The 26,057-nt window shown below is 44.6% G+C and overlaps 1 protein-coding gene across 8 annotated transcripts in view; it reads right to left on the bottom strand.

The window, feature by feature from the left end:
* RFX3 (regulatory factor X3) overlaps window positions 1-26,057 on the bottom strand; it is a 351,522-nt gene that overhangs the window by 126,743 nt on the left and 198,722 nt on the right. For 6 of the 8 annotated variants that reach the window (XM_075597033.1, XM_075597041.1, XM_075597089.1 and 3 more), the window contains 2 exons: window positions 23,523-23,775; window positions 7,971-8,045 (listed from right to left, as the gene is read on the bottom strand). In XM_075597033.1, coding sequence (XP_075453148.1) covers window positions 7,971-8,045; window positions 23,523-23,775 — 328 coding nt within the window. The remainder of the gene's footprint in view (window positions 1-7,970; window positions 8,046-23,522; window positions 23,776-26,057) is intronic. The other 2 variants (XM_075597067.1, XM_075597082.1) reach the window with 1 other exon arrangement.

The raw sequence follows: 26,057 nt of genomic DNA, 5'->3' as shown, positions 1-26,057 counted from the left end.
TTATAGCGCGGTCCTCGGGGTCCACCCGAGACCACCACGTTAGTAACGGGGTCGCGAAAAAACAAAATGGCCGCCGCATTTTTTTTTAATATGGCCGCTGCATCACTGCTACCGCGTCTGCTGGAGGGAAAGCTGAGAACTCTCCCAGCGTTCCCAGACCCGGTGGGGCAGCGGCAACCACACACAGCTCTTACCTGGCATCTGGCAGCTCTGCTCCCTGTCTCTGTTAGTGTTAGGAATGCCCAGCATATCACTGCTGTGTTACGATCGCACTGCGCAAGAAGAGACTGTGGCGTCCCTGCTTTGTTTACATGAGCCATGTGCCGTGACGTCACATGACCCCGCTGGAATGGAACTGCAGAGGAGCAGGGGGAACAGGCAGCCCATATCTCACAAGCCGCACCGAGTGCAGCGAGTGCACAGAGCGCCCACAGAACACCATGTTTGAGAAGGGGGTTACTGTGAGTAGGGAGGGGGTTACTGTTTGAGCAGGGGGGATATTTTTAGCAGGAGGGTACTGTGAGCAGGGGGGGGGGATACTGTGAGAGAGGGGGGGTACTGTAAGCAGGGGGGGTACTGTGTGAGCAGGGTGTACTTTGAGCAAGGGGGGGCTGTGAGCAGGGGGGGATGTTTTGTCCCAATTTTGCCCGACCACCCCAAAAAAAAAAACAATTACATTTAAAACAAAAAATAATTTAAAAAAAACGGGAGCCACGTGAAAACCACGTTATAACCGAATTCGCATTATAACGGGTCGCGCTATAACGGGGTTTACCTATATATATATATATATATATATATATATATATATATATATATATATATAGCAACTGTAAATATTACTGTATGTTCATTTGCATGTCTTAGACAGGTCTGCAACCCTGTCTTTCCCCATTGTCGCCCAGCATACAGCGCTTCCACTGCAGCAAGGGATTCTGGGAAATGACATGCAAATGAGCACTCAGTGCCACCTTTTGTCTCAAGCTCGTATTACACAAGCAAATCCTCAAGCCAATGCATGCTGTTTTAAACACAGCTTTTAGACAGAGGCTGGGATGAGTTGCAAAGCCATTAAACCCACTCACAGACATGTTTCAACCTTGATGGGTATCATCAGTGTGAGGTTGGTCTTAATGGCTAAGCTGGTTTGAGACTAGATATATATATCCCCAACTGTGTGTGTGTATACTGTATGTATATATATACTGTATATATAAAATATATAAAAAAAATAAATATATATATATAGTGCAGAATAATTGAGTTCTTCAGTATTAGGTGATACCTTTTTTATTTGGACTAACAATTTATGTCATAGGACAAGCTTTCGAGAGTTCTCCTCTCTTCTTCAGGTCTGCAATACTGATATACAAAGGTTTCTAAGGCTTAGAAAGGGATTGGAAAAGAAAGGAAGAATATAGAACCGAGAGATGTATATGAGGTGGTGTTGGGAAGGCACTGGAAGGGTGTTAAAACAGAGATAAGGAAGGTGAGAATTGGGGATGGGGGGGCTGTACATCCACAGCAGCACAGAGGGGGAAGAGGATGCTGGGGGCGTGGGGGGGAGGTATAGGATGGCACAATGGCAGGGAGGACCATTACAACAAACTATGACAGTGTGTGAGAAACCCCATGTCTGCATTAAGTCCACATGTTTTGGTGTCAAAGAGTCTTATCATTCTGAGCTCAAATGTTTTCCGTTCTTATTTATTTTATTTATTTATAAAATGTTTTACCAGGAAGTAATACATTGAGAGTTACCTCTCGTTTTCAAGTATGTCCTTTGGTGCGTTTGAACATTCCATTGAGGATTTTGATTTTTAAATCATTTATGGAATGATCTGGCTGTGAGAAATGATGTCCCACTGGTGAGCAGTATCTTCCTTCTTCGTGGTGTAGTATAGAGTGTCTGTGCATATTCATTCTTCCTTTAAGTTTTTGGCTGGTTTCCCCAATGTAGCAACCTTGGTCACATTTGTTGCATTGAATCATATAAACCACGTTCCTGGATGTGCAGCTGTATGATCCTTTAACATTGAGTGTTCCATTGTTGTGACTGGCTGTGGGATCTTGGCATATATGTTTGCAGAGTTTGCAACGTGTGTTGTTGCACAGTTTCTGCCATTATCAGTGTCTTTAAGTTCGTTATGAAGTTTTCTGTTGACTAATTTCTGTTTGAGGTTTGGTGGTTGCCGGAACGCAAGAATGGGAGGTTTGGGAAAGATTTCTTTTAATGTCACATACTCTTCCAGCATGGGTTGCAGATCTTTGATAATTTTTCGTATTCCCTCTAGGGTAGGGTTGTATGTGGTCACTAGTGGTATGCGTGTCTCTGTCTGTATTGTAGTAGGTGTTCTCGTGTGGCTTTTAGTGCAGATGTAATAGTTCTGGCAATGGTATTTGGTTTGGTTTGATACAGTATTTAAACTTTATACTTACTACTTTATATGTTTTGTCAATTGGATGTAGCATTGGGCACCCCTGTCTTTTGTTGTATGCATTTGCCACGCCCAGCAGCACTCTTTTTGACATAAATATATATGCATGATGTGGTGGGTGTGGGAGTTTGAGCTACAGTAGCTGGGAATGTGTGTTAATCAATTTCTGACTGGTAACAGTTGTATGGAGGTAGGTGGCACCTCCCCTCAGTGCTCACTCCTCCTCACCTTTTTAACTTGGGAGGTCTTTTCACTTTGCTGCAGGAACAGGATCTACTATGGTTGCTTCCCCTCACACAGAGGTAAAGGGAAGGGTTCACAGTGTAGTGTAGGACCTGCATTAATTTTGGTTATACCTTGACGTGGTATGCAGGCTTATGACGCTTTGGCCAAAGGGTTTAACTAAATAACCAAGTAAATATTATTATTATTATTGAAGTATTTAAACTTTATACGTATTACTTTATATGTTTTGTCAATTGGATGTAGCATTTATATATATATATATATATATATATATATATATATATACATATATATACATATATATATATATATATATACACACACACACACACACACACACACACACACACACACACACACACACACACACACACACGTGTGTGTTTGTGTGTGTGTATTTGGTGGGGGCATGTATGTGTTTTTTGGGGAGGGAAGTGTATGTATTTGTAAATGACACTGTTTTGCACAGAAAAACAATGACAAAAAAAACAAATAAAAAGGACTTTTTATTGTGAGATGCATTATTCCTCCACATATTTTGTCGTATGTTAATGCTTATACAGTATATACCTATTATTGTGTGTACAGTATGTGTTTGTGGGGGTGTAATATTCATGCATGTGTTGTGGCTCTCGGAATATTTTGGAGAAATACATTTTTTTAGAAAATGGCTCTTCTTCCTTGAGAGGTTGCAGTCCTCTGGGTTAGTAGAAATAAGCGTATAAGATATTAGTGCCTGGGAAGTGAAAATGGAGCTTTCTCCATAACCCATTGAAGTTTAAAACGGTTACTATGGAAACCTCAAAAGCTGGAGATGAACACAATCATCTTTTTTAACACTACAAAAAAAGAGCAGGAAATACGAAGGGTGCAAGATACTAACATTATGTGAGTTAAACTCATATAGGCTTCTGGGAGGGACTGCTGCTTTCAGCTAATGACATGACTATGCTTCAGGGCTACAATCTTGAATTTAGATTAGTCTGCTTGAATCATATTTATGTGTTTGTCAGGTACATTTAAGCAAGAGCACAATGCAGAGCTGCAGATTTAGTCTCAGCATGCCACAAAATAAAAATAATAATAACATTACTGATGCTGTAGCATAGTTTTTTTTTTTTTAAAGGAATAAATCCACTTTTATTATGTGCAGGCCTAAAACGTATACCGTCCACTCCACCTTATCAAACATTAGTATATTTTAATTGGGATATTGAAATGCGTTTTAGAAGAAAATATCGCTGTGTATTACTACTCCCAAATAATCTATGTTCTATTTCGATGTAATGTATTCTGAAATTATGAGGTCACAAAAGTTCAATAATCATTGCTTTGATGGCTAATAACAAATGATAATAGGAATCATATTTTAGCATCCAGGTGTCAGTGTGATATTTTGCCCCACTTGTATTAACTAATGATTTCTGCACTGGTAAAAACACAGCAGCAGTACAAATCAGGGAGAATTTAGTTTAATCCGAATACTATAATTAAATGTATTAAACTCTTGCCATAATGTTTCTCCATATTTTGAGGGTGTAGAAAAGAAAAAAAAAAAACAGGACCTACACCAACTACATATACATCAGGGGTTCCAAATTGCAGTCCCCAAGACCAACCAACAAGCCATGTTTCCATGGTTCTCTAATGAGTACTTAATTAACCAAACTTTAATTAACACTACCACAACTTGCTTTAATATGTGATGTTCTGAAAACCTACCCTGCTGGTTGCTCTAGATCAGTGGTTCCCAACCTTTTTTTTACACTGTGCACCTCCTGATAGCAATAGTCTGATGAGTAAGCAATAAGGTTTATTTGCTAACAAAACTGTTTGACCGATTTCAGCCAGTATAGTGTCCAGAGCTTGTGTGGGGAACACATGCTTACTATGCACCCAAACCACACCTTAGTGTGTGCAGGCAGCATGGGTGGCAAAGCTGTCAGTTACCGCCAGAGCTTCCAAAGTCACGGCCCACAATGCTTTGCCGATATGGATGCAAAGCATTGTGGGGAGCGATTTTGGGGACTCCTGCTGCAATTGACAACTGAAGATGTAGCCAGACTTACTGTCTCCGGTGCTGCAGCCGAAAAAGCCAAGTCTACAGTAGTAGAGACCGTGACTGCCCTGCTCGCACTGCGGAGGGTCCATGCTTCCGAATGCCAACCCCTGCAGCGTTAATCCATGAGATGCCGTGACCGTGGGTGGCCGCTGCACCGCAGACAATTCTTCTAGCTACATCTGTATACCACACATGGCAAGGTGCAGTTTGGGACCTTACCAAGTGCACAGTCCCCACACGGGCTCAAGAAACCACTATACTGCCTGGGATCTGCCATTACATCTTTGGGGTGGGGGGGGGAGGGGGGGAGGTGGCGAACCCCTTAGAGGGACCTCACAAACCTTCACGGGTTTTCAAACCCCTGGTGGAAATCACTGCTCTAGAGAATTGAACCTGGGGAACCCTGGCCTATTGGATGAAGTGTACATCTGCTCTAGTGTAAACCTACCTTGCGTCATCGGTATTAAACAAGTTTCTAGGATTTGCTGGAAAATGCTACAGGATGCCATCATTCACAGAAATATGGCACGGCGTTAGTCAAATTGAAAACCCCTCTAAACCACAAGCCTACGTTACAATTATTTGCGTGTGTGTGTGCGTGCAGCTGCAGAGAATCCCAGGAGGCTGCTTTCAATAGTATTCACTTCAAAAGTAATCAGAGGCCTTCACAATAATAACAGAAGAGAGCGGACGATGCCTCCTGTCATTTCTCGTCACAGCAGGGCCCAACGGGGATGCTGTGCAAACCCACTGCATCCGACCCTATTCAACCTTGCTGCGAAAAGGAACGGCCTGAAAAGAATTAAATAAATACATTATTGTTAAAGGCTGTATACACTGAACAATTTGAATGTTAATAAATGGCACCAGCTTACTCTGCACAGACTCCCTGCAGCGGCCGCACGCGCTTGGAAGTGAGAGGAAAATGACAGCTAATGTGCAGCGCTGTTTTCAGAGACGGATGTAAAACGTATTGGACACATTTCCTCGTGTTTTGGAACGTCTTACATATTTGTTAACATTTGTGTCGCTGTGAAAATGTCTCAAAAAAATTTTTTATGGGGAAAAACGTGGACTTTTTTTTTTTAAGTGTTGTATATATTTCACTTCCTAGACTTCTGAAGAGCCACTGAGCCTGAGACGTGGTGGAAAGTGAGCAAACATAGGTTTGCTAATTAACATTACAAATAAGCACGTCTCTGTGTTTCATTTACTTTAAGCCAGGGGGCTTTCGACTCCAGTCCTCAAGACCCCAAACAGGTCAGATTTTCAGGATATCCCAGCTTCAGCACAGTTGGCTCAATCAGTGGCTTCCTGCTTCAGCACAGGTGGCTCAATTAGTTTGAGCCACCTGTGCTGAAGCTGGGATATCCTTAAAACCTGGCCTGTTGGGGGTCTTGAGGACAGGAGTTGTGAACCCATGCACTAAGCCAGATAGACATCAAGTGAGTTTCATGCATTGAGAACTGAAGCTGAGAACCCCTGCTTTAAGCACTCCTGTAACTTGTCCCTGTAACTTGTCGCTTGCACAAAGTGCAGTAGAAGACTCTCCAGCAGTCAAAGAGTAAGAAGCAATTGTAAGACGTTAGGGGGCCTATGCAGAGAGCAGCGAATTTTCGAAATTCGCCATTTTTTGGAGATAATCGCGCAGAAAACAGCAGAAAATGGAGATTTCCGAAAATCGCGCCAATTTTTCATTTCTATTTGTAAAACTCGCCTCGCGGCTGGCGAGAACCGCAATCTCGCCAGTTTAAAATATATCCGTATGCAGAGAGGCGCGAACGGCATCTAGCGGCTGTTCGCGCCAATAAAATGGCGCGATTGTCTCCGTTTTGCCTCGCCAAAAAAAACTGGCGCTCGCGGCCATTGCAAAGGGAAAAAAAAAGGCGCGAATTTGTTTTTACATGTTTCCGAAGCGCGCATCTCGCCAATTTAAACTCGCCAGACGCATCCATGTTAAACATAGCAGAATTCGCACTTTTCTGCATATGGAGATTAAAACTCTCCAAAAAAGCTCCTTTTTATGAAATTCGCCATTTTTAAAATTCGCTGCTCTCTGCATAGGCCCCTAGGAGTTTTTATACGCTAGGCTGCAAACATATCTCTTGCAACAGTACAAAAGAGCAGCATGAAGGACAAATGTGGTCTATTTTCAGGACTCTGAGATCCCATGTGGTATCGTTCCTACTTCTTCACACGCACAGTGTACATTGTGACAATGTATAGAATAGCACAGTACCGCAGGAGCATGTAATGCACGGAAATATGCAAGTCACACAATGGGTTAGGAAAGCAGAAGGACTGAATGACAAACGTGGCATTGTGCTCTTAGATGTACATACTGTATTTGTTTATTTATAAGGCACCACTAAAACACTTTTGCAGGCACTTTCCAAACATACTTCTTAATGCTCCGTACGGCTGTGAATCTTTGAAACACATTAGCCAAAAAACGTGCTAGAATATAAAGCATAAAGTGAATTTCACAGATTTTTTTCCCGTTAAATATGTTGCAAGAATTTTGTAAGGAATCATTAAAGCACAAATCCCACTTTGCAAGGTATATTGAAGATGCAATAAAGTGATATATATATATATATATATATATATATATATATATATATTAATAATAATAAAAAAAAAAAGAAAACCTTTCATAATTTGGTGGTGTAATCCAATGCATACACACATTGTTACAAAGGACATCACTGCGTGCCAGGTTGCTCCTTTTTTACCAGTAACAAGCCTCACTTTTTAAAGAATTACAATGAGTCGCTGCACCCTCCTGCTGCCCTCCCAATTTATTTTCCTTTAAAAATGTTATCCCGGTCACCCGCAAAAATAAGGCTCGTTTCTGATAAAGAAGACCACCCTGGTAATTATTCATTTAGAAACCATAACAAAATACCAAGGCATTGCTGCAAGATTAATTAATACTCCAAACACAATACTGCATCGAGGGGAGAATCAGAAAGCAGTTCTCAGAATATATGCACCATACTATTGGACATTTTGCTAATGAAGAATGTTACCCAGTTGGGCAAGTAAAATTGAGGGCATTCTTTTTTTATTCTAGGATTACGCAAGGGAGGGACCTGTGTTTTCAGGAGGGGGAAAAGCACGCAGAGAAGGAAATAAAAACCGGCAAGCATAAAAGAATTAAAAGGCAGCCTCAGCATGCAGAGCAATCATAAGAAACGGAGGATATTAAGAGGAGGACTTACATGGCTGTTGAGTAGAGAGCTTCTGTGACTCGACAGACCGTCAGACTTTTGCAGAGTCTCAATCGCCATTTCAATCTGATAATAGATGTCATTGGAATAAGGCTCGAGACAAGAGAGACACACACGCAACATTGACAGATTAAAGTGTAATTAGGGCTACTATCCAAAAAATTGGTGACAACATATCCCACAGAAAGAAACAAAAATAAAAACCATGCATTTCATTACCCCGGCTCCCGCCACCAAATCAAAGAAAATGGGGAAGCCCTTACAAATATAGAAATAAAGCACAACCCAAGACATGAAAGGTGTAGAGAAACAAAGGAAAGAATGTACCATGGAGACATCTTTTAATTGGAGCTTTTAATTACCGCTAGTGCACACATACAGTATTGTCCATTTACTCAGCGAAGAGCACACACCAGATATCGCTGCTGTTAAACATGAGACGGTGCCATTTCAAAACGAATACTGGTTTTTTTTTTTTGCATTAATGCGTTGTGAGGCGCTTACTCATATTTTGCACAATTGATAAATGACATGACACACAGTATAACGAGGGAAAGCCAATTGACCTCCAGCAGATGAACCTTGCACCCTGTGTGGGGAGAAAGCCGCGAACACGCCTGGGATTCCTGAGAACGATGCGACTGCAACATCATTTACAATAAAATGTGCAAATGCGTCAATTAAGCCTATTTCCTTAACGAAGCTCAGTGAATATGGGATGAATATAATTTAGGCTATAATCAGCTCGTTTGCATGTCATTTAGAATAACTGTAACTGCCGTTCAAAATAACACCATGCTTTTTTACCAGACGCCGCAAACTGGTTGGCTTTAGTGAATGCTGCGCCATAATAGCCTTCGGCTAACGCCACGTAAAATCAGCAATCCCAGCTGCTTGTTTATTTGATATTTTTCAACCCTTCCTTACACAGAATGGGAACTAGGGGTCCCTGGAGCTGACACGCACCCTTTTTAAGGCAGTATCTTGGTAACTAAGGATCCCTAGAGCTGAAACTAGCACGGGAATCCCTTGGTTCTCATCCTAAAACGGTGGGCTAACAGATCCACAAATGGCCATGTTTTACCCCAACTTGTCCTTCTTTTCCCTGTAATATTATTTGTTACCCACTCTACAACATGCCCCCCCCTCCGCCCTAATATGCTACAGTTCAAAAATGTTATGATGCAACTGAATGTATGTCCATATTTCCCCTGTACCCCATAAAAAAAACCCCTCAAAATAAAGAAACCTTTTTTTCTCCCCCTCAATGAAGGAGGGAATTGGTTTTTTTTTAAGCGGTCACATGACCTTGGCGGCCTTTGACCTGGAAACAGGTTACCATTTCCCTATATTTCAGGCCATGGTCTAACATGGAAAAAAAGCACTTGTTGGCCATTCTGTAGCTACTACATCATGGGACCCCTGGAGTACCAGACCCCATGACGTAGTGCAGGGGTGGCCAACTCCAGTCTTCAAGGGCCACCAACAGTTCAGGTTTTAAGAATATCCCTGCTTCAGCACAGGTGGCTCAATCAGTGGCTCAGTCATTGGCTGAGCCACCTGTGCTGCAGCAGGGATATCCCTAGAACCTGGACTGTTGGTGGCCCTTGAGGACTGGAGTTGGCCACCCTTGACGTAGGTACTACGTCTTGGGGCAACCAAAGGATTACACAGGCTAGCACTGCTTAGTGAATCTAGCCCAACATGCTTCCAAACATGATTTCTAATCCCTAGGTTATTCCTAAAGTCGGTTGTGTCTGTGGTGAATAGGATGGAATAGATTTGTTAGTGGAAGAGATATAAAGAGAGAATAATTACATTTATCAGATGTTCAGATACATACAATTAGTATTAAATGCCATACAAGTGCAAGTAGCAGAGCACAGCAAACACAGCAAGAAGTAGGTAAATATGATAGTTGGTTAATGTCTTCGGGTTCTAAATGAATCAAGAGAAAACCAGTACAATAATGGTTAAAAAATGTTGTACCAAACAAAGAAATCCTATTGCTTTCAGCGGGCAGTTTATCTTTCATGCATCTTAAGTTCTTCCCCCAAACTGCGCTGCTTTTGCCTTGATACAGAGACCCCTTAGACATCAAATTCCAGGACCACCTAAGCCCCTTCATCAGGCCTTGATGTAGAGACCTTCATGGTCCAGAAAGAATGAATGATACTTTACTACATCTCTAGTTTGTTTTATTTTCCGTTCAGTTGAGGACAAATGCACTAGTTAGTTGGTAGCTCAAGGGTAACCGTTTCACTTTCAGCAATATATTCACGGTACAAATGAAATATATACGGATTTAAAAATGCAAGCAGGCAGTGTACAGGAATTAGTGTGCTCTTGCAGATGCACGCAACAGTGTAATTAGCATTGAAAATGCCTAGATACATGTTCATCCGGATAGTGCATAAATGCAACCCTTTTTGTGCAATAATCGTCAATTGTGGGTAATTTCATACAAATTCACCTCTGGCTCTAATGCATGTGAGTGCTATAGCAACTTGTAATATATAGACCAGCAGGCATATCCATTGAAGGAAGGTGTTAATATATATCAATTTATGCACATGGGCATCTCTCCTTCAGGGTATATAAAGGCTTTATATTTTTAGATATCCTATATAAAATAAGCCAGTATATCCTCAATAGTCAAAATTATTATAAGGGACAACACTGCTTTGCTTAATTTGCTTTCCTTGGTCTTTACGTTCTATGGTTTAAGTGTATGTAACAATACTCAATACATTTGGTACAATTATCCCTCAACAAAGCAGCCTTACACAATTTGGTTACTTTACAAAGAATAGGAAGGCTGTGTATCTCCACAGGTGAGCAGCACTGCCGTCACGCTTCATGAACACAGGTACTGTAACAGCGATTTGGAAACCCGAGATGTAATACCGCAGTCCATACTAAAAGAAATCGGATTTTGGATAGGCATTGACTGTTCTTACTGTGTGACGAGGATGATGTCGGCCAATTGCTCGGTACAAGTAGGAAAAAAATGTGATTGCACAGGCTAGCATTGCTTCAAGAGAAAACCAGCACAATAACGGTTAAATGATATCAAGGGCAGTGCTCAGTGACTTAAAAAAAAAAGTACTACAACTGTGACTGATTTTAATAAAAAAAGTGGGGGAAAGCTATTTTTAAGAAGATGTACTGTATGCAACATTTATACTTTAAAATCAGAAAGGTAGAGAGACTGCCTTAAATATAGCAAATAATTGAGGATCAAAGTGAAATAACCACTATTGGAAGTCATTGAATCCCGGTGAATGTATACTCTCAGCACTGTATACATGGTGGGTGTTTGTTAAACATCAATTACTACTAATAATTGTAATTGCTGAGTGATATGTAAGGATTTATAAAGAGCTGTGATGTTGGACCCACTTTAAAAAATACTGCACAATAGGGGCAAGTTACAGTACTAAGCGGTGGAAAATGCTAAGAACCTCATAAGTCTTTTATTTTCTCCGACAAACGTACTGTACTAAACGCAGAGATGGATGGTTTATAAATACAGCAATTTACTCTAGCGCAGTTTGAATTGTTATATGTAAATGATCTAATTTTTCCTGAATTGATCTGAACCCTTCTCCAGCCCAGCCATATTGAATTGGGGCCATAGACAGCTATCAAACGGGGTATTGCACCTTTCAAAGTCAGAAAGCCAAGACACTACATTACAAATATCGGTTGTCCCCAATGGCTTCAATGGGATCATCCAACGTAAAATTAGAAGTCTGACTCAATACTGAATCAATATGTTGAGAGTTATGCTTATGAGGCAGGTAAAATGAACTTATGCCATACAATATGAGGGTGGGCTTTGCTTTTACACTGAAGGCAATCTATATATATAAAACTGAAATGTTTGTCTGTGGTGTTTGTCTGTAGGTTTGTGCGTTTTGTGATTGGTTGTCCCCTCTCGCTGGCAAGCTCTCCCATTGGCTAATGGGCGGGGGGACGTTACACACAGGGGCTCACAGGCAATCTTCAATACTCCTCAGTCGGCCGCTTCTCCTCCTCACCGCAGGTAAGCTCCCCCGGCGCTTCTCCTCCTCATCCCGCGCCTAGCGACACTGCAACCTCCCCCGGCGCTTCTCCTCCTCACCCTGCGGCTAGCCACACTCAGCGGGGACCTGGAGCACCGGGGAGGGGGGGGAGGGAAGGAGCACCGGGGACCGGGGAGTTGGGGGGGGAACGAGCGGCCGGGGACAGGGGGAACAAGCGGCGGGGAGACAGGGGGTGGGGGAGTGGAAACGATCAGTGGCGACAGAGGGGGTGGGGCAACACGTCACCTCCACCGGCGCTTCTCCTCTCCCCCCCCCCCCACGTGGACTGGCGGGAGCGCCGGGGAGGGTGGGGGGTCGGGGGTGGGGCGGAGGAGCGCCGGGGACAGGGTGAACCAGCGCTGGGGAGAAGGGGGGGGGTGAAACAAGTGCCGGGATGCTTCTCCTCCTCACCACCCCCGCGGGCCCCGTACTATCTCCCCTCAGCGGGGACCGCCGGGGAGGAGGGGGGGAAGGAGCGCCGGGGACAGGGTGATCCAGTGCCGGGGAGAGGAGGGGGAAATGACCACCGAGGGGGGGGGGGGGGTAAACAAGCGTCGGGGAGGGGGGCAAGCGCCGGAGACTGGGGGGGGGGGAAACGAGCGCCGGGGACGGGGTGGGGGGAGGGAACGAGCATCTGGGAAAGGAGGGGGGGATGCAGGGGGGGAGAGTGATGTGAGGTGCAGGGGGGGGAGAGTTATGAGGGCTGCAGGGGGGGAGAGAGTGATGAGGGCTGCAGGGGGGAGAGTGATGTGGGGTGCAGGGGGGGACAATGATGTGGGGTGCAGGGGGGAGAGTGATGTGGGGGGCAGGGGGCGAGAGTTATGTGAGGTGCAGGGGGGGAAAGTGATGTGCGGTGCAGGGGGTGGAGACTGATGTGAGGTGCAGGGGGAGAGTGATGAGAGGTGCGGGAGGGCGTCAGTGATGTGAGGTGTGGGGGGGCAGTGATGTCAGGTACAGGGGGGGAGAGTGATGTGAGGTGCAGGGGTGGGAGAGTGATGTGAGGTGCAGGGTGGGGAGAGTGATGTGAGGTACATGGTGGGGAGAGTGATGTGAGGTACAGGTTGGGGAGAGTGATGTGAGGTACAGGGTGGGGAGAGTGATGTGAGGTGCACGGGGGGGAGAGTGATGTGAGGTGCGGGGGGGCGGAGAGTGATGTGAGGTGCAGGGGGGCGGAGAGTGATGTGTGGCGCTGTGGGGGGGGACGGGGCTGGGAATGGGAGGGAAATGGAGTTGTGAACGGGGGAGGGGAGCGGAGACAGAGGGGGAGCAGAAAAATTACATCCCGGGCAACGCCGGGTATATCAACTAGTGTTCTATATTTCTAAAACCAGCCTAAATTCAGGCCTTCCGGTTCAAGGTACTTTATAGTAAAATAATATATTTAAAGAACTCATACTGTATGAAGGGGTTATGTAAGGAAATGTGATTAAATGACTGTAAGTCATTAAAACAACTTTGTAATCCAAAGCAAGATTGCTTCGCTGTGAGAATGCACGTGTTTAAACTTTTGAAAGGAGCTGGAAAACTTCTTAGGTGATACGTCACGGCTTTTTGAAAATGAAACATTTAGAAGCAGGCATTATCAACCTCTTTTCTGGAGTCCAGCATATATAACATGTATCTGAATAGCCATGCCATTGATAAGTAAAGTACTTGCAATGTACTGAATTTGAGTAAGTGGAGGATACGGTGACCATATGTCCCGGTTTAGCCGGGACAGTCCCGGTTTTTAGTGAGGTGTCCTACCGGTTTGGGTGGGTAGGAGTAGAGCAGAGGTTGGAGCAGATCAGAGGAGAATGCTGGTGGCAGAGCCGATCAGATAGAACAGCTGTAGCCGGTAGGAGGGAGGAGGAGAGCAGGGTTTTGTTAGCTGCTACAGCTTCTGTGCAATAAGTGGCGCTGCACAGCACTCCTGCTTTGAGCTGCTGCTTAGAGCTGCTCCAATAATAGATCGTCCGGTTCCGTGTGTCTGTGTTGGTAAGTGTGTGTGTGTGGAGGGGGAGGATAAATGGGTGTGTGTGGGGGGGGAGGGTAAATGTGTGTGTGTGTGTGTGTGGGGGGGGGGGGAGGGTAAATGGGTGTGTGTGTTGGTAAGTGTACATATTTGTAATGCATGTGTGTTTCATGCATTATGTGCGTGTATATGTTGTGTACTTAGTGTTTGTATATGTTGAATATAAATGTGTATTTGTAGATGGTATGTGTGTCTGTGTTAATCTAATGTTTCATGTTTGGTACGTGTGTATATCGTGTAGTGTTTGTGTGTATATATGGGGGGAGAGAGGATGGAGAGGGAGTGGGTGGGGAGAGAAGATGGAGAGGGAGTGGGGGGAGAGAGGATGGAGAGGCAGTGGGGGTGGGAAGAGAGGATGGAGAGGGAGTGGAGGGGGGAGATAGGAGAGAGAGGGAGTGGGGGGGAGATAGGATGGAGAGGAATGGGAAAAGAGGATGGAAAGGGAGTGGCGGGAGAGAGGATGGAGAGGGAGTGGGGGGAGAGAGGATGGAGAGGGAGTGGGAGGAGAGAGGATGGAGAGGGAGTGGGGGGAGAGAGAGGATGGAGAAGGGGTGGGGAAAGAGGATGGAGAGGGAGTGGGGGGGAGAGGAGGGAGTGGTGGGGAGAGAGGATGGAGAGGGAGTGGGGGGGACAGGATGGAGAGGGAGTTTGGATGGGGAGAGAGTGGGGATAGAGAGGCAGTGGGGTGGGGAGAGAGGATGGAGAGGGAGTGGGGGGGGGGGGGGTGAGAGGATGGAGAGGGAGTGGTGGGAGAGGGAGGATGGAGAGGGAGTGGGGGGAAGAGGATGGGGGAGAGAGAGGAGAGGGAATGGGGGAGAGGGAGAAGAGAGGAGGGAGGGAAGAGAAAGGATGGGTGGAGAGGGAGAGAAGGAAGATGGGTGGAGAGGGAGGGGAGAGGGAGGAAGGGTGGAGAGGGAGGGTAGAGGGAGGAAGGGTGGAGAGGGAGGGGGAGGGAGGGGGAGGGAGGGGAGAGGGAGGGTAGTGGAGAGGGAGGGGAGAGGGAAGATGGTGGAGAGGTAGGGGAGAGGGAGGATGGTGGAGAGGGAGGGGAGAGGGAGGATGGTGGAGAGGGAGGGGAGAGGGAGGATGGTGGAGAGGGAGGGGAGAGGGAGGATGGGGGGGGGGAGGGAAGGGAAAAAGGCAAAAAAAAGGGGGAGGGGTGTAGTTTGATTTAATTTGTTTTATAAATATTTTTGTGTCCCGGTTTTTATATTTGAAAATCTGGTCACCCGAGTGGAGGAGCTTCAACCAATCATTCTAAGCGGGTGTCTGTGTCACCTCTTCCCAGCTTACTCTACTGCTGTTATGACAGGAGAGACATGGAAGAGAGGAAGAGAGTGGGCTAAAAGTAAAAGCTTTTCAGACAAGTAAGTCATTGAGAGTGAAAGGGAGAGGAAATAGCACAGTGTTAGAGCATCTTTTTCATAGACTTGACAAGACTTTGCAATGCTTAGCTGCTTGACACCAGAAGACTGCCAGCAAAACTATGCTCTGATTAGTTTGTACTATTTTTACCCTGGCAGAAATAATTACTTCTATACTAAAAGGGTGAGCTTGAAACATGCTTAAAAAAAAAATAGAAGGATCTTGTCAATCCGTTCTTTTTCAATCTAGCATATTTTGTATAATTGTATAATAATATACCATCGTGTATGTTTTTAATTGCCTCCTCAATAATTATTTCTTAGCGTCTCAGTGGGTCTACTGTACTTACTAAAGTTTCCTTACTGCAAAACTGTTGTAACGTTGGCATCAATGTGATTTTTTTTTTCCTGTGATAAAACTTGAGCAATTTTGCTTGCACTGGTTTTGTCCCATCTTTGCAGACGGAGAAACAATTTTAAACAGACCCAAGTTTGGGGGTTATTTTAGTAGCTGCAAGCTGTGCAAGTCCGTGCGGAAAAAGCCCTTTCAAATCGGATTGGCATGCTTCGCTATTCTGTAAGCCCTTCTCACATGTCTAATCTGTGCTGAAAAGGCTTTTTTAAGAAGCGGTTTCATTCTGGGTGTGCCACTCACACTCACATTTTTGGAGAGTAAGCTGAATTCTATTAGCTCCGTTCAGTGCAAAAGGCAAAACTGCTTCTAATAACTCGCATTTTTTCTCTCGCCTCCTTCAAAGTGTTGAGATTGGTATTGTGAGTTCCATCCAGAGCCTGAAATATGGGTTTTGCTGAGAGAGAGCAAAACCCATAGCTGAGCAAATCCTATAGGTCAGCTCTGGATGGAGGTAGCATCACCTCAGGTCATTCCGCTTCAAAAGCCAGTACAATCTGGGCGTTTTGGCTGTTAAACACAGTTTAAACTATGCAATTTGTTATGCAGAATATGGCTTTTTGGCTAGTTTAATCCGCTACTTATGACCATGTGAAACCGTGCGGTTTTAAAAGGACAAACTTGCAGATACTAGAATATCTCCCATCGTGTATAAATCATAGCCCTATGTATCCAATGAATACGAGAAGCAAAATGTATACATAGAGTAAGTGTAAATAGTCACCTCAACACCTTTCCCATAGTGGGCTTTGTTGTGAAACAGTGTTAAGAAAAGTAGCACTTGGATAAATTTGGAGCTATCCGTCTCTTAAATTCTGCAGTAACCTCAATGTAACCACTTGTGGCTGCTACATCGAAAGTGGTTGTTCCCAAAGTTAATAAACACAATCCCAGCAAGCTCAGAACCCCAAAACACACCACATCATACACACACACAGACACACACACAGACACACAGACACACACACAGACACACACACAGACACACACACACACACACACACACACACACACACACACACACACACACACACACACACACACACACACACACACACACACACACACACACACACACACACACACACACACACACACACACACACAGACACACACACACACACACACACACTGTATATATATATATATCTTGCTGGGATTGTGTTTATTAATTTGAATTTCAACTGGTATCAGTTGTTTGGAGGTTAGTGGCCCGTCCTCCCAGGGTTCAAGCTCACCCCACCCCACTTAAGTAGCAAGGTTTGTTTTCATGTTCTTTTGCAGTACAGGTCCATTGTAGCCATTCTCCCCCCAGCAGAGGTACATGACAATGTACATAGCTAGTGTTAGGACCTGCTTACTGGTCGCGCCTTGATGGGGCTTGCAGGCTTATAACGCATTGGCCAGAGGGTCTAAGTAAATTACCCATATTCAAAAGAATATATAAGTATTTCACTGTGTATTTTTGTTACATGGTTTCGTTATGCAACTACTGCATACGGTTGTACTTATAGTGCTGGCGACGTCTCGGCAAAACAAATGTATTGCCGCCATCGCGTGCACTTATAGTAAGCGCAACGCGATCCGGTAGCTGGAGCTCCTCGGCACAGGCGGCCATGTTGGGACTCCTTGCGCATGCGCAGTGGCCTCAGAGTTGCGGCGGCCATTACATGGGCTTTGCCCATGCGCAGTGGCTTCAATAAAGCGGTGGCTATTACAGATTAGTTCCGCAGGGGAACTACAATTCCCAGCATCACCAGGGGCTACTAGACATGTGGTACAGCACAGCCAATAGGGCTGCAGCATTCCCCTGCTCAACAAATTGATACATTTGGCACGCTGCGAGCCACGCCAGTCAGAAGGGGGAGCAGAACAGAGAAGGTAGTGTCCAGGGAGCTGTGCTTCCCTGGACTAGGCCTAGTTTGCCCCCTTAAGCCCCAGGTAGGCCCCGAGTCCCCAATCAGTGTGTGGGTGCTTCAGAGACAAGCCCTTTGATAGGGACATTGCCCCCTATAGATCTATAGTGTCAGGGCCATAGCCAAGATGCTGCACAGTACTTGCGGCCTGTGGTCTGGGACAAGACCACCACCGCAAGACATAGACTCTCTTCATGGTGGGACACTGCAGCGGGAGTCCACCCCACGCAGAGGCGGATGCCGTCACGGACGACGACTACGTGGGACCAGGCTGATCCTATCACAGCCGGCGGTACCCGGGTGCTCAGGTATCACGCTCAACAAGTGCACCAACGATTCACACACCTTCAGTGGGTAGCGCTACCGCACACTTTGGGGTGGGTTGTGGCTCCTGTGGACACCGGGTGGCTAGGTGCCCAGGGCACATCAGTACTTTGGGCGAAACCTCACCCGGGTGTGGACAAGGTGGTTGGACAGTGGAGCACTGTGTGGGGGTAAGGCTGTGCGAGGCCTGTATGATATGTGTTAGTGTGTTATTAGTATATCTATGTTCAGTAAACCTGTTATTATATACCCGTGTATGTATTCATTGTATTGGGTCCTGTGAAGGGGTTATCCAGCGCTGTTAGGATCCCTCACCCGTGGTGGCGCTGTCACCAGAACGAATCAGGTACACCCCAGGCTCCCTGCAGCGGAGGATCAGGCCTCCTGTGAGCCTATCGGTTAACGCAGCACATGTTGTCACCCTAGACATGGGGGAAAGGGGGCTACATTTGGAGGCGCTGCTGAGATTCAGACCTGGGGTGCCTGAACCAGCAGCTAAATTAGAAAAACAAAATCCAACACCATGTTTGTGCCCTGAAGGCAAGAGGTCCACGACTGGGCCCTAGAGCTCCGCGAACCCAGCTTCCGAGGCAGTGTCCACCCCGGGACCCTCCTTAGACGTCCCCTATCAGGCCGAAGCGTCCACCTCCTCCTACATCCCCAGGGAATGGAGGACTACAGCCCCGGCCTCGAGTACACCAACCAGGGCGGACTTACCCCTACCCAGGGTAAATTTCACTCCAACTGCCATGCTAGAGTCGAACCGAAACTCCACACCCATCAGCTACCCCCAGCCGGTATGAGAGTAGCCCTGCACCGGCCCCTAGCCCAAGGCTCACACCTCACAGTCGCCTGTCAACTGGTGGCTCCGACTTTGGAGTAACTCTACCCCAACTAGTAGAAGCCCTAACCATGTCCTCCCAGTCCCAGAACTATCGGAAGCTCAAGGCCTTCACCAGTGTGTCGCCACTCCCATGGGGGAAAAGGGATTTCAGAGACCTAGAAAGAGCACACCCTTATGGTGCTGGAAGAATGGTCCTGCACGAGGCAGTGAAGAGGCAACGGATAATGAAGAGCCTCAGACCCCTAGCCTCCACCATGGTGAGCATGCACCGAGATCAGAACACCGATATCTCGGCCCAGAGGGTCTTGGACCTATTGATATGAGTCTATGGCATAGAAGAAGCGGAGAGATAACTATGGTCCAAGTTCTATGGCCTCAGACAGAAGGAAGGGAAAGACCTGTCCACCTTCAAACAACGGATCCAGTTGGTGCTATGGAAGCTATGGGACCACAATATAATTCCAGCGACCACAGTGGAAATTGCCGCAAGCAATTCCTCCAAGGGGGTTACACCTATGCATCATATAGTCATCATGATCAGGTATTCCCTGTTTCAAGGACCTCCCCCTATATTCGAGGAGCTACTAGGAGCTGCACTCGCCTCCCCAACGGCCCGCATTACCACAGCCCTCCCCGCACTCTCCCCAGCCTCCGCTGCTGGTCGCAGCAGAAGGTAAGGGGATGAGGGGGGAGACCCCTGCTATACATATAAAAATATTACTTGAGAGTACATTCAAATGTCTTAGACAGGTCTGCAACGCTGCTTATCACCATTATCACCTAGCATAGAGTGCTTCCACTGCAGCAAGGGATTCTGGGAAATGACATGCAAATGAGCACACACACACACACACATATATATATACACACATACACACACATACACACACATACACACACACCATCATAGATAGATGTGTGTGTGTGTGTGTGTGTGTAAATATATATACACACACTCACGAACAGAAGGCACACCTCAAACAAATATTGGCATAGATTGGTGAGTGCACGCGTAATAGGAATAAAATGTACTGTATGTAGACCTTACCCAAACCCTCAAAGAGCACGAGGCAGCACATCGCAGGTAAGTATCAAAACAATTTATCACAGGATAAACAAACATTTCAGTCCCAAACAAGACCTTCATCATGGCGCTGTCCAAATGTTTTCAGGACCAAAATGTTGGTTTATGCTGCGATAAATTATTTTTTCATACATACCTGCGATACACACACACACACACACACAATCCAGCATCTCTAACACATTTTAACAAAAGCACTCATTTGTAAAAGGGGACAAATTGTATTAGTACAGATTCCCAGCTCCGGTATTAAAATAAATAACTGTCACTTAGTAATGCTAGTACTAAACCAATTTGGATGGAAAAGCAATCAAAATATTTAATATGATAAAATCAATGGAAATTGTTTCACTTTTCCCAAATGTATAAAAAAATTTTTTACATAGAAACTCAATATTACATCCACGGTTTTGTGCACTGACAAACCTATCTCAAGGTGTAAAATAAAATGGGGGTGGGGGGTGGGGGGAGGGACAATTCTGTGAAGACGTAACTTCAAATCACTTAGATATTTTTAATTAAATGATAGGCGGTATAATCATATTTTAAAAATGTACTTTAGATTTCATTTTAATGCGGCAGGGATGACAGTTTGTAATTTACTCCAAAAAACAAACAAAAACAAAGCAGAAAGACTAGGAAAACAAATGTTAGATACTGTAAATGATCATCTTGGCTTCACAAATTCTGTGCTCGTTTATGCATTATACATAATCCCCATCTCTCGCTGCTTTTTACCATACAGTATAGTCCTTAATTACATCAGTAGTACAAGGAAATGGCTGCTACAAACTGTCCATCCAACCCGAAGGTCTTGCAACAAGGTACAAAGAAGCCATTTTACTGCCAGAACCACAACGCATTCATTCTAATCAAATACCATGCAGGCCTGGTGGAAAAACACATAGGATTGTAACTATACAAAGGGAGTTGAAATTAAGCAATTAGTATTTTGCCAGTAATGCTGCTTTAATGGACTCAAATGGTATGATGCTCAGTCTCTTCTTATGTCTTGCTAACAATAGGTAATCTCACTAAGTCCACTCAAAGTGTTAAAATTACATGCTGAGCGTTAATGATCACAAATGAGCTTATTACAACAAATGAGGTGACTGTTGAATTGCACTGATATTTCTGTATTTACAGCTTACAACAAACTCCACGTGTGTAATAGAGATCCAGGGACAAACTTTCTTCCTATAGTATATACTGTATATTTTAAAACGACAATATATATATTTTTCCACTCAATACAGCGCGCAAATACATAGCAGGGGGAGGAGGGGGGCTGGGAGACGCTAGAACATCTTGAACTAAACCTGAATAAAATTAGGTTCCAATGTAATAAGATTGAATATTTATTCAGTGATGTATTCAATATTCTTTTTCATTATACCAACGTCATGATTAATTTCTTTTCACTATCATTTGAGAATGTGACATTTTACGTCTAATAATCTTTTATTTAACCTTTTGCTGAACTGACACGCCAAAAAAAAAAAAAATTTGAAAATTGAAAATGAAATGCAGTCTCACAACGTGAAATGTTGCAAGTAATCTAGTTCATTTGGGAGTTTTCTACAATTCTCAGCTATGCAAAATTATGTACCAATTGAATGTGCCTTAAATGAATGGTGAACTCTCAGTTCAGCATAAGAACAATAACAAAATTACATAAAAGAAAGTGGTTAAGACAACATGGGAAAGACAGGATTGTGTTGCTGTTTTATTTCATGGTTGGATTAATATTTTTATCCTGCAATTTATACGATTATATCTAGACTCCTTAGAGCAGAAAATTACAAACAACTAGACAATGAATCACAGAGTCAACTTAAGACACTGCTGGCCATATATACTAAGTAGTGCTAAGCCATAAGACACCTTACAGCCCTATAAATATAGGTGAGTATCTAGATTTGAAAAGCCTACATAGTGAATTAGCGAGTCATGTTCTTCAAACTCCTGAATGCTGATAACGAACAACCCTACAGTTGCTCTTATCTTTGTACAACAGATCAATTCCATTACTTTATCCAACGAAATGAAACGATGGCGTTCCATCCAAATCCCCCCTCTACAAACGTAACTAATGAAATTGATTCAAGTGAATGTTTCGTAAGATGTCTTACAGTTCCGTAAGGTGCCTATGGCTTGGTACGCTTAGTAAATATATCACAACAGCAACTGGCTACTCTGTCCTTATATTTACCCGCTGCAATAACGGCAATTCCCTTCTTACAATATCTTTTCTTCTACCCGCTCCATACAATTTTCTCCTGTTTGTCCTGCACTAATAATACTTATCTTTTGTCTTAGATTGCCATCATTTTTTCTCTCTCTCTCTAAGGCAGGGGTGCGCAAACTTACCTTAATGCGCCCCCATCTCTCCCCCCCCCCTCCCCCGCATGGCTCCAGTGTCAAATGACATCACGAAGCCATGGCAACGTGACGTCACTCTGCTGTGTCATTTGACGCTGGTTGCCATGGAGACGCTAGAACCAAAGCAAGTAAAAAGTTACAGAGGCCTCGCGCTATCCTTGGCATTTATTGTAATAAAAGTGAAAGTGAATGAAAGTGCGGGGGGCTCTGTAACCGCCGCCCCCCCCCCCCGAAAATCTCACGCCCCGCCCCCTAATTTGCGCACCCCTGCTCTAAGGCACAGATCCACAACAGGGTGCTAAGCTTTCGCACACCTTTACTCTTTATTCCTACTCAAATGAATGGGAGTAAAGTTGTGCTAATGCTTAGCGCCCTTTTGTGGCTCTGGGGCCTTAGTGGAGTGAGAGATCACTGTCCCTCATGACTGGTTGCAATATCTCTACGGCCACAACGGAAACGGGCAGGGAGAAGACTGCTATAACTGACAGATAGACATCTTTGTCCCAGATCCACGAAAGGGTGCTGTCAGTTATAGCGGTATTAAAATAAATAACAGTCATCCGTTGTGGCCGTAGAGATATTGCAACCAGTCATGAGGGACAGTGATCTCTCACTCCACTAAGGCCCCAGAGCCACAAAAGGGCGCTAAGCATTAGCACAACTTTACTCCCATTCATTTGAGTAGGAATAAAGAGTAAAGGTGTGCGAACGCTTAGCACCCTGATGTGGATTTGGGCCTGAGTCTGAACTCAGTCAGGGAATAATGAGGATTGAGAAAAAATGGTAAAGAAAAAATGGCACATTTATAGAAAATACTGGAAAGCTCGATTCCTGTACGGACATAAAGCAAGATCGGCGTGTCATTCTCCTCAGAAAATAACACCTCCTGGTCAACATACAAAAATCTATTCAAATCACTCACAAATGATTCAACAGTGACCCAGCATAAGACAACAAGTACCAGAGAAAAATCTATTCTGTGTGTGTGTGTGCGCTTGTGAGTGAGAGTGAGAGAGCGAGAGAGTGATATCAAATAAAACAGGCTATAACCGATTTTGACAACTCCTGTTGCGGAGAAGGTCAAGGACCAGTTCACACCTGTGTCTTTTGTAAATTAATTGTCAGCGCGTACTTACTGTTGCTGGAGAGGCTCGAGTGTGACTCACGGAGTGACCTGAATTTTCCATGGAGTTACCAATCAGGTACGTCCCACCGGAGCTGCTAATGATCTGTCCTCCAGAGATACCCATCTGAATCCCTCCGGCGCCCACCATGCTGTGAGAGACCACTGTAGTCACCTGCGCAGATCCACCCTGGGTATCAAAGTAACTCCCTCCAGTGTTTTGGCTGTACATCTGAGCTTCTGTGTAAGGATACGTTGTTGTTCGGCTTAAATGTGGAAAACAAAAATACAAAGGAAGGGCGTTTAGTTGCAAGCAGTCACACTTGAGTAGGACTGCACGTTATAACTTAGATTACATACCCGTTTACGTGTGCTACTTATGCTGCTGTGATAGGGGAAACTATTGTATACATTTCAATATTGTTACTATTAAATGGCAAACGTGCTCAGGGGTGGCTGGCCATTTGGGCAAAGGTAATATTACCCCCCTGGGCAGGTCAGAATTTAACATTTCAGGCTGGTGGAGAGGAGGAGATGAGAAGGATTTCTGTGCAGCAGCTCACCAGTTCTGGCCATTAGGTGACACTGCAGAGCTCACTTTGCAGTACCTCATCTCCCAGCTGACTCCTATGATGTAGAATGGGAAGGTAAGTATATACAGTATACAGTTGTGTGAAAAAGAAAGTACACCCTCTTTGAATTCTATCGTTTTACTTATCAGGACATAATAACAATAATCTGTTCCTTCGCAGGTCTTAAAATTAGGTAAATACAACCACAGATGAACAACAACACATGACATATATTACACCGTGTCATGATTTATTTAACAAAAATAAAGCCAAAATGGAGAAGCTATGTGTGAAAAACTAAGTACACCCTTACTGCTTCCATAGGAATTAAGATGCTAAGTAGCAGACAGGTGCTGCTAATCAAATGCCCTTGATTAATTGATCATCAGCAAGTGTAACCACCTCTATAAAAGCCGAAGTTTTAGCAGTTTGCTGGTTTTGAGCACTCAGGTGTGTGTTAACACAATGGCAAGGAGGAAAGACATCAGCAATGATCTTAGAGACGCAATTGTTGCTGCCCATCAATCTGGGAAGGGTTATAAGGCAATTTCCAAACAATTTAAAATCCATAATTCTACAGTGAGAAAGATTATTCAAAAGTGGAAAACATTCAAGACAGTTGCCAAGCTTCCCAGGAGTTGACGTCCCAGCAAATTCATCCCAAGGTCAGACCATGCAATGCTCAGAGAAATTGTAAAAAAAACAAGAGTTACATCTCAGAATCTACAGGCCTCAGTTAGCATGTTAAATGTTAAAGTTCATGACAGTACAATTAGAAAAAGACTGAACAAGTATGGTTTGTTTGGAAGGGTTGCCAGGAGAAAGCCTCTTCTCTCTAAAAAGAACATGGTAGCCCGGACTAGGTTTGTAAAGTTGCATCTGAACAAACCACAAGACTTCTGGAACAATGTCCTTTGGACAGACGAGACCAAAGTGGAGATGTTTGGCCATAATGCATAGCGCCATGTTTGGCGAAAACCAAACACAGCGTATCAGCACAAACACCTCATACCAAATGTCAAGCACGGTGGTGGAGGGGTGATGATTTGGGCTTATTTTGCAGCCACAGGACCTGGGAACCTTGCAGTCATTGAGTCGACCATGAACTCCTCTGTATACCAAAGTATTCTAGAGTCAAATGTGAGGCTGTCTGTCAATTGGGTCATGCAACAGGATAATGATCCCAAGCACACCAGCAAATCTACAACAGAATGGCTGAAAAAGAAAAGAATCAAGGTGTTGCAATGGCCCAGTCAAAGTCCAGACCTCAACCCGATTGAAATGCTGTGGTGGGACCTTAGGAGAGCTGTGCATAAACGGGAAACTTCTCACTAGCGAGAGAGAAGAAACAGCGGGCACTGCTGGGCAAGTAAGGCTGGACTGCGCTGGAGTAAATAGTTATTTATTAACCATATGCAAAATGGATAAAAAGGGAAGGTCCCCGCATTTCACCCCTACGGGGCTTTGTCAAAGAGGGATTACTCTCGGTACACAACACATTCAAGTAACAGATCTAACTGGAAGTGACGTCACCACGCCGGATGTGTGGCGTCACTTCCGGTTAGATCTGTTACTTGAATGTGTTGTGTACCGAGAGTAATCACTCTTTGACAAAGCCCCGTAGGGGTGAAACGCGTTAGAGTTACTGCGGGGGACCTTCCCTTTTTATCCATTTTGCATATGGATAATAAATAACTTTTCACTCCAGCGCAGTCGAGCCTTAATAATTGCCTAGCAGTGCCCGCTGTTTCTTCTCTCTCGCTAGTGAGAAGTTTCCCTTCTATGGACTACACACATCACGGAGCACGCGTATCCGGATACCAGTTGCAGTAAGTGATTTCATTCTTAAACACTTACGGAGTGTCCCCAGGAGGATTGGTTTCATGTGCGGTTACATTTACTGAAGGGGTCCGGTGCCGGTCGAGAGACCTTCCCCGGTCATCCCTCTCTTGCTAAATTCGCCAACCCGTCCCCCA

Source organism: Ascaphus truei, chromosome 1 (genome assembly GCF_040206685.1).
Source record: "Ascaphus truei isolate aAscTru1 chromosome 1, aAscTru1.hap1, whole genome shotgun sequence".
NCBI lineage: Eukaryota > Metazoa > Chordata > Amphibia > Anura > Ascaphidae > Ascaphus > Ascaphus truei.
The sequence above is the reverse complement of the archived record's forward strand: the minus strand, read 5'-3'. Positions and strand labels throughout refer to the sequence as shown.